The sequence below is a fragment of the Jaminaea rosea genome (genome assembly GCF_003144245.1).
Source record: "Jaminaea rosea strain MCA 5214 unplaced genomic scaffold BDZ90scaffold_3, whole genome shotgun sequence".
Lineage (NCBI taxonomy): Eukaryota > Fungi > Basidiomycota > Exobasidiomycetes > Microstromatales > Jaminaea > Jaminaea rosea.
In genome coordinates, this window is record NW_020289977.1 from 1 (window position 1) to 17,203 (window position 17,203).

Sequence of the window (17,203 nt, forward strand, 5' to 3'; positions counted from 1 at the left end):
AGACCAGAGATCGGTGAGCTACGCAACACAGAGGACCACAATCACCCTTCCCAGACCAGAGATTCCAGACAAAGACGATCGGAGCAGGACCCTCGCGAAGCGTGACGTCAAACTTCGCCGGCAGGATGGTGAAGGAGCCTTTGGGCCCCAGGACACGGTCGAGGAGGACAACTGGGCGTCTCCAGATGTTTGCGACGGCATAAAAGTCGTCGAAGGAGAGGTACCGCCCGTTGGAATCTTGACCGCGAGGAATTCCTTTGCCCGAGGCCAGGCGTGTCGTCCGCTCACTCCAGTGCTCTTGGTCGTACATCGGCAGGAGGTCGCGGTGCTTCGCGTCACTCATGCAAGCCGTGATCTTGTCCCGCACTTGGTCGACGCTTAGCTGGCCCGACTCTGCTTGCTGATCGAGGCTGTACAGGATGGCGTGCATACCGCAATCGCCATCCATGGGCATCGCCTCATCGTGAGCAAGGTGCCGACCGATGTAGGCACCAGCCGTCTCGCTCTCGTTGAGGGGTGTGTTTGGTATGAGAGGCTCTGTTCCCGGGCGAGTGGCGGGCGTGGGCTGCGGTCCGGCAGGCTGCGGAGCGGCGGTGAGGGCTGCATCTTCCCGATCCTTGAGCTCACTCGCCTCTCCCTTCACAATGCTTGCTGGCTGCCTCGCTGACAGGGGGCCCACGCTCTTAGACGGGAAGTGGAGAACCCACAGCATTGGCCTGTCAGGCATGCGGAACAGGCGAGAGTTGTCTGGAAGGTACGGGTCGAGGCGACGGGAAGGTATCGAACGCGGTGGTCGATGCCCCCCACGTGGGCGTAGACCTCGGTAAAGACGCGATCATGCTCCCAGGGCCACTCCGTGTAGTCCACCTGCATGAACACTGTGCTGCCGTGGCTGAATCGCCCCTTGAGGGGGTCGTATTGTGCGGGGATGATGGAGGAGGCAGACATCTTGCAAGATGCGAGAGTGGAGACGCAGCGGGTGGTGCGAAGAGAAGAGTCGTAGAGCGGATGGAGAGCGGTGTTCTCGCCCGCCTTGCCCTGCTGATGCTTCATGCGCCAATGCAACTGGCTGAGTCTCTGACGCTGGATGATCGTCGAGATTGGAGCGCTCGAGAGGGTCTGCGCGAGGGTAGTGTGGAGTGCATGGAGTGCAGGCGAGCTCGTGACACGCTGCAAGCTGTTGAGGCTCGACTAGGCTAGGTATTGATCCGTTGGTCTGGGTGCCTGGATCATCTCTTGATGAGGACGTGGACAATGTCTCCTTCAGCTTTTCGCTTTTGGATGTGCACCTTTGAATCGACGTGCTTCCACTCTGCGTAAAGCGAGAGTCGTAGCGTACCTCAAGCTCGAGGGCTGCGGTGAGGTTGAGGTATTGTGCGTTGGCGTTCGCCATGCCTTTGACACGCACTCGCGTGGCGTAAGCATGATCGTGATGGGCTCGACGACGGCGTGGGATGAAGACGGGCGTGCCTGGCAGGCGCCGGCGTTGTTGTGCTCAGATGCAGCATTGACCGCTGTGCCGCGCCACTCGACCGTCGTCTTCTTGCTGGTCGTAGGTACGAGATATTTTGAGGTGGCTGAGCAGTCGTCACCGAGAGCGGTGGAGAATGGAGAAGGTGGGGAGTTGGCGTTGGCGTCGTTGTCGTTATTGTTGCTGCTACCAGGCTGGCCATGCGAGTCATTGGCATCGTTGTTGGAGCTCAGTGCTCGCTGCGAGGTTGAAGGAGCCTTGTGACTCTGCGAGGACGAAGGTGCAGGCTTGGAGAAAGGCTTGCGTGTTGAGTGGCGGTCAGGCAAAGGGGCGGTGCGCTTGCAAGCAATCTTGAGCGAAGTCGGTGGCGCCAATGGATCGCGCATTTGTCTTGAGGAAGGACTGGTGCGCTGTGTGGCTGTCTGGTGACTGAAAAGCTCTTCTTCAGACGTGTGAGGATCTTGCTCGACTGTGAGGCGCGAGAAAGCAGGACGTCAGCCATCGATCCGAGCTCAGCACGTAGCGCTCAGCGCTTGCTCAGCGTCGAGCTACTCACGGATTTGCAGTAGGTGCGACATAGTCGCGAGCCGGCTTCAAGAGGCGATGAGCTGATGCAAGAGATCGCGAGTGGATGCTTTAGTCTGCGAGTGGCATACCTCGCGGGCAGAGGCCGAATCGCAGGGGAGGATGTGAGTGGGTGGTAGTGATTAGGGTAGTGATTAGCCTCGTCCTCTTCGAGTCTTGTCCACCCGTCGTGCATCTCGCAGCTGCAGCTGTGCACGGCCGGGCCGCGAGCAAAGTGGGACAAAGGAACCTGACGCCACGTGGAGTGGGACAAAGGACCACGATCCGCCAAACCACGTGGTTGCGCGGACAGAGGGAGAAGAGGGGCGTTGACGCCTTTCACTTGTTCTGAGTCCCTCGAAGCAGCTCCTGCGCTAGGGCTCGGACCAGGGCAATGGCATGATCATCCTCCCAGTAGACTGAAGGGCGTCGCTGCGCGGCAACGAGCCTTGCCCAGAAAATGCCCTTCGCGCCCCGCCGTTCAACCCCGCCGCTGCGAGCTGGGCTGCTTCTGGTTCCGCTGCAGGCAGGCGTCGAGCAGGCGTCGAGCGGAGACGAGACGGAAAGGGCGGTGCTCAACGCTCAGTCGCCCAACAACTTGACTTCCCATCATTACCACCACAATATTCGCGTCCTCATCCGCGCCCCCGTTCCCGCCCATATGAGCTCATGCGGCCTCGAGCGAGATGCGAGCCGCCTTCCTCGCCCACACCACGACCATCTGCGCCCAGCACGCACAATATGATGGCAGGGTGAGTGAATGACGTCAACCAGAGCGTGGACTCAGATGGACTGACAGTGCTTTCCTCTGCTTCGTGCTAGGTCATCCTCTTCTGAGCTGGACTCATCGTCCATTCCCTCGCCCACCAGCTCCGAGGTCGACGAACATATTCTGAGAATGCGTCAAGACAAAGGCGCTAACAGTCAGGGGGTGGCGTTGGAGGGGGACGACGACGTAGACAACGAGGGCAGGGAGTGCAAGGAGGATAGAGAGAGGAGCGGGGGAGACAATGGAGCAGACGACGCGAAGGCTAGGAACGAAAGTCACAGAGACGATCGTAGCAGCTTTGCCGCTCCTGTAGGCGCAAGGCCTGACGCACAATCACTCGAGGTAGCAAGCATCGGAGACACCACGCCAGCCCAACCCGTCAGGCAACCTCATCACGCCAGACAAGGCTCATCACCTCGCACTCCGCCGATGAGCACCTCAACAGCTCGGCCTCCGCCTCGCTTCACAGCGCCATCGCCCTACGTCCCCGTACCATCGATCCAGCGCCTGCCAGCCCCAACCCAATCCTCCACGCCGCGTCCTCTACCCTACCTCTCAGATGGGCACCACGTTATCCCTGTCTGGCATGCCGGCGCACTCAGTTTCTTCATCTCCTCGTGGGGAACAGCCTTCCTGCCCACCTCGGTCGGGGAACAGCCATCGTCAACGGTACAATGCTTTACCGAGACGATCAAGAGCGGCGCCCTGTTGCCCACCGAGGTCATTGCCGTGCCCATTGTCGCGGGGAAGGAGCACTCCGGGGGGAGGCTCGAGGGTAGCCTTCTTGTGCGCATAGCCGGGGACTATCGGGCACTCTGGACTATCTCCTCACCGATCTACTTCGCGTCCACCACCTAGTCGCTTTTTCAGACGCAAGCAGCCACCATCGAGAACGGGACGACACTCTGGCGCGAGCCCGGTGGACCAGGTGATTGCCAGTATTTGCAGTCGGTATGCTGCGGCCGGCAAAGAGCGCACGCCTCTCGCAAAAGCGGTGTTCCCTCGTTAGGCCGAGTAGACAGGCTCACACAGCACCCGGATTGCTGCGCGGCCGAGCGCGCTCGGTGCCTGCAACCAATGAGCTGGTGTCGTCTTAGCGAGATGGGAGGATCACCGGTGATTTTTCTTGCTCTCGTCATCATCATTATCTTTGTTACTCTCGTGTTGCCTTGACATCCAGTCAGGTGACTAAATCTTGAGTCCATCACAACGCAAGATCTGGCTTTAAGCGCGTCTCTTAGCGCGACTTTTAGCGCAACTTCTGACGCATCTTTGCGGGGTGAAGCTCAATTGCTACATGGCACTGGCCTGCTGCCTCGGACCTACGAGATAAAGCTTGCCAGAAAGGGCGCGAGCATTAAGCTCTAATCGCGTATTCGCACCAACGGGCCCAAGTCGGCGGCGGTACCGGTCATCTCTGTCTGGATGACGGCATAGCGCGTGAAGTCGCCCCTCGAGGTCGATATATGATATGAGGCAGAGGCCGTTGGTCTTGTTCGTTCGGCATCCCTCCCTTCTCGCCATCATGTCCGACCTCTCCATCATGACCCCGGAGCCCTCCCGCTTCGGCTGCAACGCTTCGTTGTCCATCGGCAACTATAGCCGGGTCTGTACGCAAGCAGGGGGGAACTTCACCAGCCAACCGCTGTGGTGTGCAACTAGCGACGAAGCGTCGACGGAGCGGTTGGAACGGGCAATCGTGGATGCTGGTGGCAACTATTTCTGTCACAATGCGGCTGGACGTCTCTCAAAGCCGCACACCCTCTTTCTCGGGTCGCTGGCGGCTGTAACTATTGCCCTTGCCGTCGCTTCATGCTGCTAGCATGCGGTGCAGATCAAATTGAAAGCAGTGGATACGGTGAGTCAATTGCATTCCACACCATTCCGATCTACGTTTTGACCCTGAAGCACGTCCGCATCTGCACCCCCTTCGTCCTCCGGTTCGCGCGATAGTAGTACGGCACGAACGTCAAATCTCGCACCTCTTCCTCATACTCGCCAATGCTTGCAACGTCGTTCATGCCAATAAAGTCCTGCGTGTACGTCTCCCCTTCGACGACGCCGGGTGGCTGCGCCGTCGCCGCTCTCGGCGGTCTGAGGTGATGCCCGGCCTTCGGTAGGATCAGGTACGTCACGCCGTCGGCGCCCTGCTCCTCTCGCACGGCGCTCAAATCCACATCGGCGGGGATGCACAGGTTCTTGAAATGATCGCGCTCCCACTTGTTGTCCTCGTCTTCGAGGCAGTACACGAGGGGACCGCGCACGAGGGAGACGGTTGCCTGCGTTGTGTGCGGGTGAGAGAAGGCCAGGCGCGGCCGCATGGGCAAGTCGAGGACGTTGCGACCGCGCGAGAGCTGGACGTAGCCCCCTTGTGGTGGACCGACTGCCGCGGGCTGAAGCGTGTAGTCCTTGTTGGCCCAGCCGGGGATACGGATCAGGACCTTGCCCGGGCCTTGGACGTCGATGCTGACCTTGCCCTCCCACGGGTAGCGCGTTGCGAGCTGCACTTCCGTCGAGCCGGCGCGGATTGTGCCGTCGAAGAAGTGGTGGATCGCCACGTCATCGATGGATCCTCCGGGAGGCTGCGACCAGAAGAAGCCGCCGAGGATGCCGAGCGTGCGTAGGACATTGGGCGGGCAGCAGGCGCACTGGAACCACGTGTGGCGCTCGCACGGATCCGCCTCGCTGCTGGCGAGCTGGTTCTCGTAGGTAAAGCTGCGCCCGTCGACGGACATGCCCGCGGTGACGCTTGCGTTGAACAAGGCGCGCTCGGCTACGTCGGCAACCTTGCTGTCTAGCTTCATCGCGAGCATACGCTCCGACACCATCACAACGGCAATGGCGGCGCACGTCTCGGCGTAGCAGCCCCCTTCGTCCGTGGCTTGAGGTAGAGAGTGAGGAATGGAGAAGCCCTCCCATTGCTTGACCGACCCAACGCCGCCCGTCACATACATCTTCTCGGTGACCATGCTGTTCCAAAGACGGTACAGCGCCGCGAGGAGGTCGCCCGTCTCGCGTGTTGGAGCGTCCCGCTGCATGTCGACCAGATCGGCCACGGCCGTGAGCAGATAGCCTGCTCGAACGGAATGACCTTCGACGTGCTGCTGGTCCTTGATCAGCGCGTGCGCCTGCATGTACCAGTAGGAGCCCTTCTTGGGCATCATCCCGGGAGCGAGCTGCGGATGCTCTCCTCTCGCAGCCTGCTCGTCGACGTAGTACTTGCCACCGTCTCGACCGCGCTCAGTGAGGAAAAAGTGCGCCAACTCGTAGCTGGTCTTGTCGCCCGTGCGATCGTACAGTCGGAGCAGGGCAAGTTCGATTTCGGGGTGGCCAGGGTAGCCAGGCTTCTTGCCTTGTGACTCAGGACCGAAGACGCTCGCGCAGTACTCCACGAAACGCAACATGACCTTGATGAACTGATCCGACCCTGTCAGCTTCTGATGGGCGAGAGCCGCCTCGATCAGGTGCCCGCCGTTGTAAAGCTCGTGTAGGTCGCGCAAGTTGGACCATCGCTTGTCCGGCTCGTTGACGACAAAGTGGATGTTGAGATAGCCGTCCGCCTGCTGTGCCGACTCGATGAGGTCGACGAGGTAGTCGACGTGCTTGCGCAGCTCTGCGTCTGGTTGTTCGTGCAAGAAATAGCACACACCCTCGATCCACTTGGCGACGTCGGATTCCCAGAAGAGCCAGTCCGGTACGGGCCAAACGGTGTATGGAGTCTTGTAGTAGTCGATGGGCTTCAAATTGAACGCCTCGTATCGCCCCGTTTCCTGAAGCAGCTTGAGCTGGACGGGCAGCGTCACCTCGCGGGCAGCGGTACGCCACTTGCCCCTGCGCGCGGGCGGGCGGCCATGTTAGCTCAAGACGCCGAGCGACTTCACGCCTTCGAGCTCACCAGAACGAGTCTTGCGAGACGCTCGTTGCCAGAAATCGATCGTGAGGATATCGTGACGAGGTCATTGCAGCAGAAGGAGCGTCTTGTGTGTCGCGCGTCGTGTGTCGTGTGAGGAAGAAAGGCAACCTCTCCTGCTTCTCTTTTCGCCCTTATTTGTCTAGTGGAGTGGAATCCGCGCGGCCGCGGCGGGAAACAGAATCCCGATCGGCCTTCTCAAGCGATCTGCATGCCGTTTGCGGGGTTGCGGGGGGGCGCGAGGTGCGCAGCGGCGCAGCGGCGCTGCACGGTAAGGTGGCACGCTAGCTTGGGAGGGTTGGGGATATGGGTGTGCGCCTGCTACGGCGTACAAAAAGGGCGTGATCCTGCGCACCGGCTACCACACGACCCCACACCTCCGCACGCCTCCCATCCTCACGACGATATGGGCGGCCAAATAATCAGCGGCGACGCCTTCGTGCTGCTCATCTGCATCTCCCTCGCAACCGCCAACTGCTTCAGCGGCTACGATACGGCGTCGGTGGCCGCCGTCATCTCGGATCAGCGCTTCAAGGACCAATGGCAATTTTCCCCCGCCATGGACGGCGCGTTTGGCGTCCTGATCAATGTGGGCAACTGTATCGGCTACCTCGGCCCACTCTCCCTGCTCAACAATCGATATGGCCGAAAAGTCACCATGGCCGTTGGTGACCTGGTCTTGATGACTGGTGCGGCCCTCGTTGCCGGGGCGCGGAACGAAGGCATGCTCCTCTTTGGACGAGTATTGTGCGGCCTCGGCGTCGCGCTCTGCCAGGGAAGCTTTGCGGGTTGGGCCGTCGAGCTCGCCTCCGCGCGCACCCGCGGCGCAGCAGTTTGCATCGTCCAGGTCAGCTACAACCTCGGCGTCTTCATCGCTTTTTGGGTCTCGCTCGGTACCACCAAGATCCCTGGCACCGACGCATGGCGCACGCTCGTGGCGCTGCAAGTCATCCTGGGCATTCTCCTCGGCCTCGCCACATTCTTTGCGCCCGAGTCGCCTCGCATGCTCCTCAGTCTCGCAAAGGATCCCAGTGACGCCCAGGATGGCAAGGTGGTCAAGGCGCGCTCGAATCTCTGCACCATTCGTAGGCTGCGCGACAGCGATCCAGAGCTCCTTCGCGAATGGAACGAGTTGCAAGCGGCCGCTGAGGTGTTGCGAGCCACCAAGGCCGACTACGCTTTGACGAGGCTCATCCGTAGTCGCGGCATGTGGCGTCGCATCGCCATTGGCGCTGGCTCTTGCGTCTTTGCTCAGCTCACCGGAGTGGCCGCCCTCATGCTCTACGGCATCACCGTCTTCGAGTCGCTTAAACTAGGCGGGTCCACCCTCCCACTCATCACCAACGGCGTCAGCGGCTCGATCCAACTCATCGCATGCTTCTTTGCCGTCTTCTTTGTCGACCGCCTGGGACGCCGCCGCGTAATGATCGTGGGCCTCATCGTAGCCTGCGTCGGCTACCTCTTCCTCGGCGCCCTCTTCGAGAAGTGGCCGCAAGCCACCAACAAGGGAGCAGGCATCTGGATGGTCATCTGCATCTTTGCCATCCAATGCTCTTACGCCGGTGCGATGGGCCCCATTGCGTACTTGATTGCCGCCGAGATCTGGCCGCAGCCACTGCGAGAGCTGGGCATCTCCATCAGCTTGCTCAGCTTGTTCATCGCCGTCATCGTCGTCAACCAGCTCTGGCCGGTCCTGACCGACCTCATCAATTACCGACTCTACTGGATCATGCTTGGCGTCAACGTCGTGACCCTGGTGAGTAATCACGGCGTCCCCTCCTTCGCAATGCGTGCCCCACTGATACCCTCCTCCCCACACAGACGCTCGTCTGGCGCTTCTGGCCCGAGACCAAAGGGCGAACGCTCGAAGAGATGGACAGCCTCTTCGGCGAAGTCGACGTCGCCTCCAGGTCGGGAGCAATGCACGGCGCGATGACGGAGTCCCCTGCTGACCCCGAGAAAGCCGCAGCCGACCCCATAGACACCGACTACGATGGCAAGAGACTTGCGTCTTCCTCGCAGCGGATCAAGGCGGAGGATGGCAAGTCGCAGTCTGAAGCGGAGGAGGGCAAGGTACAGCTCGAGACTCGCGATGCCTGATCCGTGATCGTGCAGACCCAGAAAAAGAATGCCGTTCTCTTTCTTGCTTGGAATGCCAATTTTGCCCCTGCATATGTCCCCGCGATTCCGCCTCCGCCTGCATTGTCGTGTGGAGCGAGAAAGTAAATCACCGACTTCGCTTGGCCTTGGCGTCGCGTGTGGGGAGCGTGCGGGGTGATGAGCTTTTTGTTGTCGAGTTGGGGAAGGTCGATGATCCTCGCTCGATGAGGCTATAAATGGGCGGTATACCTTCTCGACCCCGTCTCTTCCTCCATTCATTCCACTCAACACACCACTCTAGCCCCAATGCGATTCCTCATCCTCCCCGCCGCAATCGCTGCCGCCAGCTCTCTCGCTGCCGCCGCTCCCATCACGGAGCGCGCAGCCGGAGACACGACGACGGTATCGCTCGACACCTGCTCGGGGACACCCGCCCTCTATGGCGCCGGTATGCTCTACGGCATCAGCGGGACGGACACGCCTCCGCAATCTTGTGAGTCGGCGCAATCGCGCCCCGTTGGCCATCGAAGGCGCTCACACCTATCCCTGGCCCCGCACCGCGCCAGACTACGCGGACCTCAAGATCAACTACCAATCCTCCGGCGGTGCCCAATCCGATGCCTCCCCCGGCGGTTTCGCAACGAGCGCCTCCTCCTATCGACAACGCTTCGACACCGTCGTTGCGGCCTTCAAGCGCATCCGCCAGAACAATGGCGTGCTCATCATCAAGCTCGCCGACCTCTGGGGAGCAGACGAGACGGGCGGCGCAAACTTCCCCGTCGGAGCTGCCGAGGGGGCCAACTTCCCCTTCCCGGGCGACGGCGGTGACTGGTCCAAGTTTGACGCCTTCATGCAGCAGATCATCGACGATGTGCGCGCAAACGGTATGGCCGTCGAGGGGGCGACGCAACTGGAGCTGTGGAACGAGCCGGACATCAACTTTGGGGGAAGGCCACAGGAGCAATTCAACGAGATGTACGTACGCGGTACCAAGGCGCTGCACGCCGCTTTCCCTCAGGGAGGAGGCAGCTTCCTCCCGCTCGTAGGGCCCAGCACCTCGAGCAACCCGGCGGCCAAGAATGCCTGGTGGCAGTCCTTCCTCGCCTACCTGCAGGCCAACGGCGGAACGGCTTCGCAGCCGGACGTGTGGAATTGGCACATGGAGGAAGGAGGGAACAACGACCCCATCCCGCCCGCCGAGGCGCTTCCCGGCTTCGTCCAGCAGTATGGCCTGACTACGGGGCTCGGTCTGCAGAACAACGAGTTCGGCGTGCGCGACCAGCAGAAGCCCGCTTACAGCGCATGGTTCTACGCGCGATACGAGCGCCTCAGATTCAACGGGCTGCGCGGTAACTGGGAGGGGGGCGCCAAGCTCAACGACTACCTTGCCGACCTGCTGATCAAGAATGCCGATGGGTCATACTCTACCAACGGCGAGTACGTGACTCACCAGACGTACGTCCGCGACTTGGACGGAAGCCCCTGCAAGACCACCTCGGGCAGCTCCGTCGACTCGTTTGCGACGGGCGCAGCGGGCAAGGTCAAGGCTTTGATCGGCAGCCAATTCTTCACGGGGACATTCGACGTCAACTTCGACTCGATGAACACCTACTTTGGCGGAGCGACCTCGGTCAAGGCAACCATCTACAACATCGCCTACAACAATGGCGGCGTCGTTACGGAGAAGACGCTCTCGTCGACCAAGGACGTGCAGGTGGCCAACGGCCGAGCCGTCTTGTCCATCGATGCCGCCAATGGCAGTGATGCGTGGTATGTCGAGTTGTCGGCGTGAAGCGGAGGCGTTGTGTGAGCGGAAATAACATGATAGTTGACCGAGAGCGCGGAGCGAGTGATATGCGTGAATGGCTCTTCTTAGCGGGAGTCGTTGACCGCTCATCGGAAATGAAACGAAGTTGCGTTGCGCTGCGCTGATTGCTAACAGGGCTGAGGCCGGGGCGACATCGCGATGTGGGGCTCCGCGCGATGGGCAACATGCATTGAGCCACTGCATGCTCAAGGCGAGTGGTGAGCTCTCATCGTGTGAGACGTGGTATGTGTTCTCGAGCTGGACGAATCAGATAGGATTGAGGGATCGAATGTCAAGAAGCGGACGCGCCGCGGCGTGCCACAAATGAGCTGCGCGACCGCGCCCTCAAACCACGTGGCCTGACGTCCTGTACTTGCAAGGGAACGGGTCGCGGTGAGGTGGCACGGGCCTGGGATACGACACGATGAAAACGGGGCTCTATCTCACACGCTCGAACGAATGGATATGACTTCTTTGATATTGAAGGAACGCAATCCCCCCTCGCGCGCCCACACCCGCCTACGCAATCTTCGGGTACCTGTTGGCGTTCAACTGCTCCACAGGGTCCTCAAAGACATTGATGTTCCACTTGGGCGTGTACTCCCACGGGATGTTCATCCTCTTTCCGCCCACCTCGTTAATCCTGCTCGACACCTTGGCATAGTCGTCGGCGCTGAGCTCGACCTGCTGGAAGTTCTTCTCAATACGCGCAGGAGTGACCGACTTGGGGATGATGGAAAAGCCCGGTCGCTGAGCACCCCAAGCGATGAGGACTTGACCGGGCTCGACGTTGAGCTTCTTGGCTACCTCCTGCACCTGCGGAGCGTTGAGGATGTCGAACTTGCGGGCGTCCTCTCCCGACTTGGAGGCGAGGTAGTTGGCCGAGTTGCCCAGCGGAGAGTAGGCGGTCAGGTGGATGCCGCGGGCGAGGCAGTATTGGTAGAGTCCCTCCTGGGGGAGCAAGGGGTGCGCCTCAATCTGGTTCACGGCAGGGACGACGCCCGTGGCCTTGATTACTCCCTCGATGTGGGCAGGGGTGAAGTTGGAGACACCGACCGACTTGACCTTGCCGCTCTTCTTGAGGTCGACCATTGCCTGCCACGTGTCTGCGAGGGTGGTCGTGGTGTCGAGGTGGGCGTAGGACGAGTCCGAGGGGTGAGAGGGCATGAGTTTCTCGTCCGACTGGATGTCCCCGCCTGCTGGCTCGAAGGCCACGGGCCAGTGGATCAGGTAGAGGTCAAGGTAGTCGAGGTGGAGCTGCTTGAGAGTGTGGTCGTAGGCCTTGGGCACGTCGCTGGGCTTGTGGGCATTGTTCCACAGCTTCGAGACGATGAAGAGGTCCTCGCGCTTGGCCAAACCGGAAGAGAAGATCTCGTCGAATGCCTCGCCAATCTCCTCTTGGTTCTTGTAGATGCGCGCGAGGTCGAGGTGGCGATAGCCCGTCTTGACGGCGTGGATGACGGCGGCCTTGACTTGGCCGGGCTCAGAGAGCCAGGTGCCGAGGCCGATCTGGGGGATCGTGTTGCCGTCGTTGAGCTTGAGGGTCTGCGTGCGTGGGGGCGGGGTGTGAGTGCGTGTCTCGTGGTCATCATGCGGTCTCGCCGTCTCACCTTTCCGAATGACATCTTTGCTTTGCTATCGAGTGGGTGTGGTTCGAATGAGAAGAAGTGCGAAAACCACGCAGCGTCTACTTGACCGGTCGCCGCCTTCTCGTGGCCGCGTCGACTCTGCCTCGACGGCCTCGACGTGGAGGTCATCAAACCCTTCGCTGGCGTGATGGGCACACACGCACGCACGCACACACGCACGCACGCACGCACGGGCCCCGTTCTGAAGCCACGTGGCGCGACATGGCCCTCGAGCTCACCCCACGCGTCATGACGTCGATGTGCTCGCGGTGCGGCGAGGGTCCAGCGGGTCCAGCGGGTCCAGCTCAACCAGCCAGCCAGGCGGGTGGAGCAACGCAAGGCATCGCATCGTCCCACGCGAGTGCGAGTTGCGAACTTGGCGCACGGCCTTTCCTCCTTCGTTTCGCCTCTGCCTTCTTCACTCAACCTCACCACTCATCACAAAGCAACCAATGCTGCGTCCCACCTCCCTCTCCCCCCTACGCGGCGTAGCCTTCCGCCCGCAGCCAACAGCGCAAGGGCAGCGCATCGCCCTGGCCTCGCTCCGCACCTCGGCCCGCAGTAACGCCTTTGCCAAGCCGTCGGCGATACGCCATGCCGCCAACCCGCAGTCGGGCAAGCCGGCGAGTGATAACCTCAAGGTGAGCAGCGAGAGCGCGACGGGAAGGCACGAACGATCAATGGAGCATGAACATCAATGCTGACCGTCCAATCGGGCAACCCCCCCCCCCACCTCCCTCGCCCAGCACACCGTCCAAAACCTCAAAGAAGAAGCTGGGCAAGTCCGCTCAACGCTGGAACGCGCCGTCGCCGGTTCGAAGCATCGTGACCACTCATCCACACCCGAGGATGCCGACGAGCCCTCTGGCGCTTCGCAGCTCCTCTCCGAGGCCAAGTCCATCACGGGCGAAATGGCCATGCGCGTTCCGCAACCGGCCCTAGTATGGGGCGTGGCTGGTGTGCTACCCTACGTGGGAACGGCGGGGGCTTCAGTATGGCTTGCCCGTCAGGCCAATCGGGTCAGCCAGGGCCTCGAGGCAAGCCTCGATCTCGAAGCGGCCAATGCCCTTTTGCTTCACGCAGAGAATATCCAGATTGCATACGGGGCCATTATTCTTTCCTTCTTGGGCGCTATCCATTGGGGATTCGAGTGGGCAAAACTAGGCGGTCGAATCGGTCATGCACGCTACGCCATGGGTGTCGCTCCCCTCTTGGTCGCTTGGCCCACCCTGGTTCTGGCACCGGAGATGGCTTTGATCTCTCAATTTGCCGGATACGTGGGAGTGTGGTTCATGGACCTTCGTGCTACGAGTCAAGGGTTCGCTCCACGTTGGTATAGCACGTACCGTTTCTGGCTCACGGCCGCCGTAGGGTCCAGCATTATCCTCACCCTCGCCGGGACAAACTACTACGACGTTTCCCCATCGCGCTCTACGCAGCGTGGGGCCGGGGCGAAGCTTGCGGCCAACGTTCAGAAGGACGCCAAGCAGAAGGCCGAAGAGATCAGGGCGAGTGCGCAGGGGATTAAAGGAACGACGCCTATTGAGGGCAAGGTGGGAGGAGATGTAGTGGCCCAAAAGGGGGAGGAGTCCTTTGTGCAGTTGGATAATCCAAAGAGGCGCAAGGAGAAGGAGGAGGAGGAGCGCAAGAAGAAGGAGGAGGAAGAGAGGAAGAAGAAGGAGGAGGAGCAAAAGAAGAAGGAGGAGGAGGAGGAGAAGAGCAAGGGCAGCGGTGAGAAGAAGGAGGGCGACAAGAAGGAAGGAGAGGGCGACAAGGAGGGAGAGAACAAGGACGACGGCAAAGACTCAGGCGAGGGCAAGTCGGAGGGCGAGGGCGAGGGCGAGGGCGAGGGCGAGAGTGAGGGCGAAGGAGACAAGTAGTCGCGTCACTCCTCTCACCCGATCAAACAGCATGTCCGCGTTGCGTCGCAATGGAAATCGAAATCGAGATCGTCAATGGACGAAGCAGCGCAAAGGAATGGATACAAGTACATACAAGGAATGAAGTCGAATGTGAGAATGACAGGTCGAAGTGTAGTGTTCCATCACCGGCTCATGGTGGGGCGAGGGGAAGGGAGGCTCTACGCATACCGCCCTCCTTTCGGCAGCGCTGTGGCGGAAGATGGGATGGAGGGAAGGGGAGGGCGCGCTCCTACAGCTAAGCCAGTAGCGGCTGAGCCACGACGCTCGTCCGACTTGTTGACCCGCTCGTCGCACTCGCCCCACTCGCAGTACGTCCAGCGTTCTTACCCGCATCCGCAGCTCGTGCCCTCTCCTGCCTCGCCCTGGCCCTAGACTCCTCGGCAGCACGACGTCGCGCCTCCTGGACGCGATGCGCTGCTTGCGCTTGTGGCTGGCCTTGCGTGGGGTTGCGGTGGGCGTTTGCGGTGGCAATGGTCCTGTTGAGCGCGGAAGGATGAGATTGGGGTTGAGGTGGCTTGGCGGACGAGGAAGAGGACGAGGAGGTGGAGCGGAAGGAGGTCGTGGATGGTCCGGCATTCTGCTTCTTAAGGCTAGGCTGCAATGTATGACCCGGGCGAGGGCCAGGACCAGCCGTCCTGCTTCCCCCGGCCGCAGGAGCAGGAGCGGTCGGGGCAGACTTGACGCTCTTTCCCTCGGCCGTGAAGAAGCGACGAATTGGCTGCTCTGCGCGCCCTGCTGCCGTGAATGTGGACGTCGCATCAGTGGCAGGCTTCTTGGTGGGCGCTGCGGCTTCGTGTCCGCCTCCCTCTCCGGGTCGGACCGTCTTGGCACGAGCTAGTCCCACTCCCACCCCGATACCCGCGCCCCTGGCCTTCAAAGAGCCCACGAGGCTCTTCCTCCTGCCCAATCCCGCGTTAGGGGCGACATGCAGCGAGGAGCGGGCCTTGCGCTGCTTTGCCGCAGGGAGCCGGGCGTGGCTGTTGATCCTGGGCTCGGGTCGGGCGCTGGAAGACGATGATGATGATGTAGCAGAGTGTGAAGACGCGGGTGCCTGTGTCTGCGGCGCAGGACCCGTGCTCGTCGACGAAGAGGGAGACGGAGCAATCTTGACTCGCTTGTGCTGACTCTCCTTCTGCTCCCCACCCCGCACCTTGCGTGCCAAGCTCCAATGATCCTTTATACTCCCGCTGCGGGACATCTCCTTTTGGTGAAGCGATTTGAAGCGTCTCTCCGTCTGCGTCTGCGTGCGACTGAGCGCGAAGAGCCTGGCAGGTGAGGAGGCTGAAGGCTTCATCGTTGGTTCGAAGGAGGAAATCGCCTCCGCCCCCGCTGTGGTGAGACGCTCGTTCAGTCGGGAAAGGAGGAGGGATTTGGCGTCCGTATCTGCGCTCGCTGCATTGGTTTGCGAGGTCGGAGCAGGGCAGGTAAAGGTGAAGGCGCTGGCGCTGGCGCTGCTCGTGCTCGCACCCGTACCCATAGTGGCAGTCGCAGTCTTCAGCGGGCTCGCTGCGGGGACAGGCTTGACAGGGCTGAGCCAAATGCTCGTTTCCTGTGGCCTGACACCGGGTGTGGGCGGAGGGAGTGCCACGGGTAGAGGCGGGTACAGCCCGCTGGAGGGTCGAGGTTGAGCATGGGCGCGCGTCGTGGTTGCCGTGCTCTTTCGCGGGAGGGGGGCGATGCAGCGTTGCGCTTTGGGGGTTGCAAAGGGGAGTGGTTGAGCGATTTTGCTTGATGTTGAGGGGAGATGGCCGAGGGCCGAGGGTTTAGAAGTGGCCGCCGGGGTGGAGGAGCGAGCGCGTTTGATGAGGGGACGGGGCGGAGTCGCAAAGTAGGCGCCGGGCAGAGGGAGGGGCGAATCGTTGTCTTGGTTCTCGTGCTGGTCCTCGTGCTGGTCCGCCTTCTCCCTTGCGGTCGAGCTCGAAGCCCTGTTCTCGAGGAGGCTCGCCTCTTCTTCGCCCATCGCGCTACCCTGCTCGATCCCACCTGACATCGTCCGGATCTCCATCTCCATCTGCATCCCCTCACCTGCCTCTCTCTCCGCGGCGGGCATCCATTCTCCCTGACAATGACTCACGTCCATCTCATCATCTTCTCCCTCCTCACCACCCCTCTCGTCCACTTCCATCTCCCCTGCCTCGCAGTCGCGCAGCTTCTCCACTAAATCAGCGTTCTTGCCAACCGCCTTTACACCAAAACGCTTGCAGAGCTGCAGGAGGGCTGGCCGTTTGAGGGAGTCGAGATCCCCCGGTAGCTCTCGCATGATGCGTTGTGCGATTCCGCCTGAGAGGAGATGAGGCGATGTTTTTTTTAATCGAGTGTTGTTGATGAGGAGGAAGAGGAAGAGGGAGAGAGCGAACGGATAGGCAAGTTTGGCTCAACTTCTACCCGACCGCTCGTCTCCCTCGCCGCGATTCACGACGCACGGACCGCGCCACGTGGTTGCCCGCCGCTCGGCCCTTCATTCGCTGATTTGGGCTGGTGCCGAGCAGGTGAGCGCTCACGTCCCTTCCTTCCGTACTCACTCACCACCGCGCATCGTCTCGTTCAAAATGCAAGGCTTCAACATGGGCCGATATCGCCCTCCTGATGCGGACCCTCGCGTCGACCCTTTCAATGCACCGTCCAAGCGCACCCGCCCCTCCTCCTCCTCCTCGTCCTCGGGGCTCACCGTCCGCTTCGAGCTCCCCTTTCCCGTGTGGTGCTCCTCCTGCTCCGGTCTCCTAATCCAGGGTACGAGGTATAATGCCAAGAAGACAAGGGTGGGAGATTATTACACGACGCCCGTTTGGGCATTTCGATTTAGGTGTAGACACTGCGCTAGGGGAGAGGTGGAGATACGGACCGATCCGCAGAATACGCGGTACGTTGTTCATGAAGGGGGGAAAAGGAAGGTGGAAGAGTGGGAGCCAGAAGAGGGGGATCAGAGCATGGGCAGCTTTGAGGTCGGGCCTAGTCGTGGAGATGGCGATAGCGGCGCGGCGTCGACGACGTCTCCCGCCGACGCATTCACCCAAGTAGACCGTGCACAAGCG

General features: G+C 61.1%; 9 protein-coding genes across 9 annotated transcripts; 5 read left to right on the forward strand and 4 right to left on the reverse strand.

The window, feature by feature from the left end:
- Positions 1-995: 995 nt before the first annotated feature.
- BDZ90DRAFT_128129 (hypothetical protein) lies at positions 996-2,179 on the reverse strand. The gene is made up of 2 exons (XM_025503352.1): positions 2,028-2,179; positions 996-1,940 (listed from the first exon to the last, which is right to left on the reverse strand). Exons 1-2 carry the CDS (start codon positions 2,047-2,049, stop codon positions 1,264-1,266), a joined length of 699 nt encoding a protein of 232 aa, XP_025363302.1. The 5' UTR covers positions 2,050-2,179; the 3' UTR covers positions 996-1,263.
- A 600-nt stretch (positions 2,180-2,779) lies between these two features.
- On the forward strand, positions 2,780-3,662 carry BDZ90DRAFT_258782 (hypothetical protein; the record flags this gene model as incomplete). The annotated part of the gene is made up of 2 exons (XM_025508104.1): positions 2,780-2,787; positions 2,858-3,662. The coding sequence occupies 2 exons, from the start codon at positions 2,780-2,782 to the stop codon at positions 3,660-3,662; spliced, it is 813 nt and encodes a 270-aa protein (XP_025363303.1).
- Positions 3,663-4,685: 1,023 nt separating this feature from the next.
- Positions 4,686-7,230, reverse strand: BDZ90DRAFT_278128 (DUF1680-domain-containing protein; the record flags this gene model as incomplete). The annotated part of the gene is made up of 2 exons (XM_025509065.1): positions 4,686-6,635; positions 7,205-7,230. The coding sequence occupies 2 exons, from the start codon at positions 7,228-7,230 to the stop codon at positions 4,694-4,696; spliced, it is 1,968 nt and encodes a 655-aa protein (XP_025363304.1). The 3' UTR covers positions 4,686-4,693.
- Positions 7,231-7,351: 121 nt separating this feature from the next.
- BDZ90DRAFT_208588 (MFS general substrate transporter) lies at positions 7,352-8,601 on the forward strand (the record flags this gene model as incomplete). Its single annotated transcript, XM_025504012.1, has 2 exons — positions 7,352-8,470; positions 8,536-8,601. Coding segments are annotated over 2 exons (1,185 nt in total), but the record flags the coding sequence as incomplete, so codon positions are not given.
- A 519-nt stretch (positions 8,602-9,120) lies between these two features.
- BDZ90DRAFT_226084 (hypothetical protein) lies at positions 9,121-10,606 on the forward strand (the record flags this gene model as incomplete). The annotated part of the gene is made up of 2 exons (XM_025504699.1): positions 9,121-9,307; positions 9,345-10,606. The coding sequence occupies 2 exons, from the start codon at positions 9,121-9,123 to the stop codon at positions 10,604-10,606; spliced, it is 1,449 nt and encodes a 482-aa protein (XP_025363306.1).
- Positions 10,607-11,106: 500 nt separating this feature from the next.
- BDZ90DRAFT_237527 (Aldo/keto reductase) lies at positions 11,107-12,264 on the reverse strand. The gene is made up of 2 exons (XM_025507318.1): positions 12,232-12,264; positions 11,107-12,166 (listed from the first exon to the last, which is right to left on the reverse strand). Exons 1-2 carry the CDS (start codon positions 12,244-12,246, stop codon positions 11,141-11,143), a joined length of 1,041 nt encoding a protein of 346 aa, XP_025363307.1. The 5' UTR covers positions 12,247-12,264; the 3' UTR covers positions 11,107-11,140.
- Positions 12,265-12,683: 419 nt separating this feature from the next.
- BDZ90DRAFT_278132 (hypothetical protein) lies at positions 12,684-14,421 on the forward strand. Its single transcript, XM_025509066.1, has 2 exons — positions 12,684-12,890; positions 12,996-14,421. The coding sequence occupies exons 1-2, from the start codon at positions 12,702-12,704 to the stop codon at positions 14,127-14,129; spliced, it is 1,323 nt and encodes a 440-aa protein (XP_025363308.1). The 5' UTR covers positions 12,684-12,701; the 3' UTR covers positions 14,130-14,421.
- BDZ90DRAFT_278133 (hypothetical protein) lies at positions 14,407-16,431 on the reverse strand (the record flags this gene model as incomplete). The annotated part of the gene is made up of 1 exon (XM_025509067.1): positions 14,407-16,431. One exon carries the CDS (start codon positions 16,429-16,431, stop codon positions 14,407-14,409), a length of 2,025 nt encoding a protein of 674 aa, XP_025363309.1.
- A 304-nt stretch (positions 16,432-16,735) lies between these two features.
- On the forward strand, positions 16,736-17,107 carry BDZ90DRAFT_208936 (DUF572-domain-containing protein; the record flags this gene model as incomplete). The annotated part of the gene is made up of 1 exon (XM_025504028.1): positions 16,736-17,107. A coding segment is annotated over one exon (372 nt), but the record flags the coding sequence as incomplete, so codon positions are not given.
- Between the last annotated feature and the right edge of the window lie 96 nt (positions 17,108-17,203).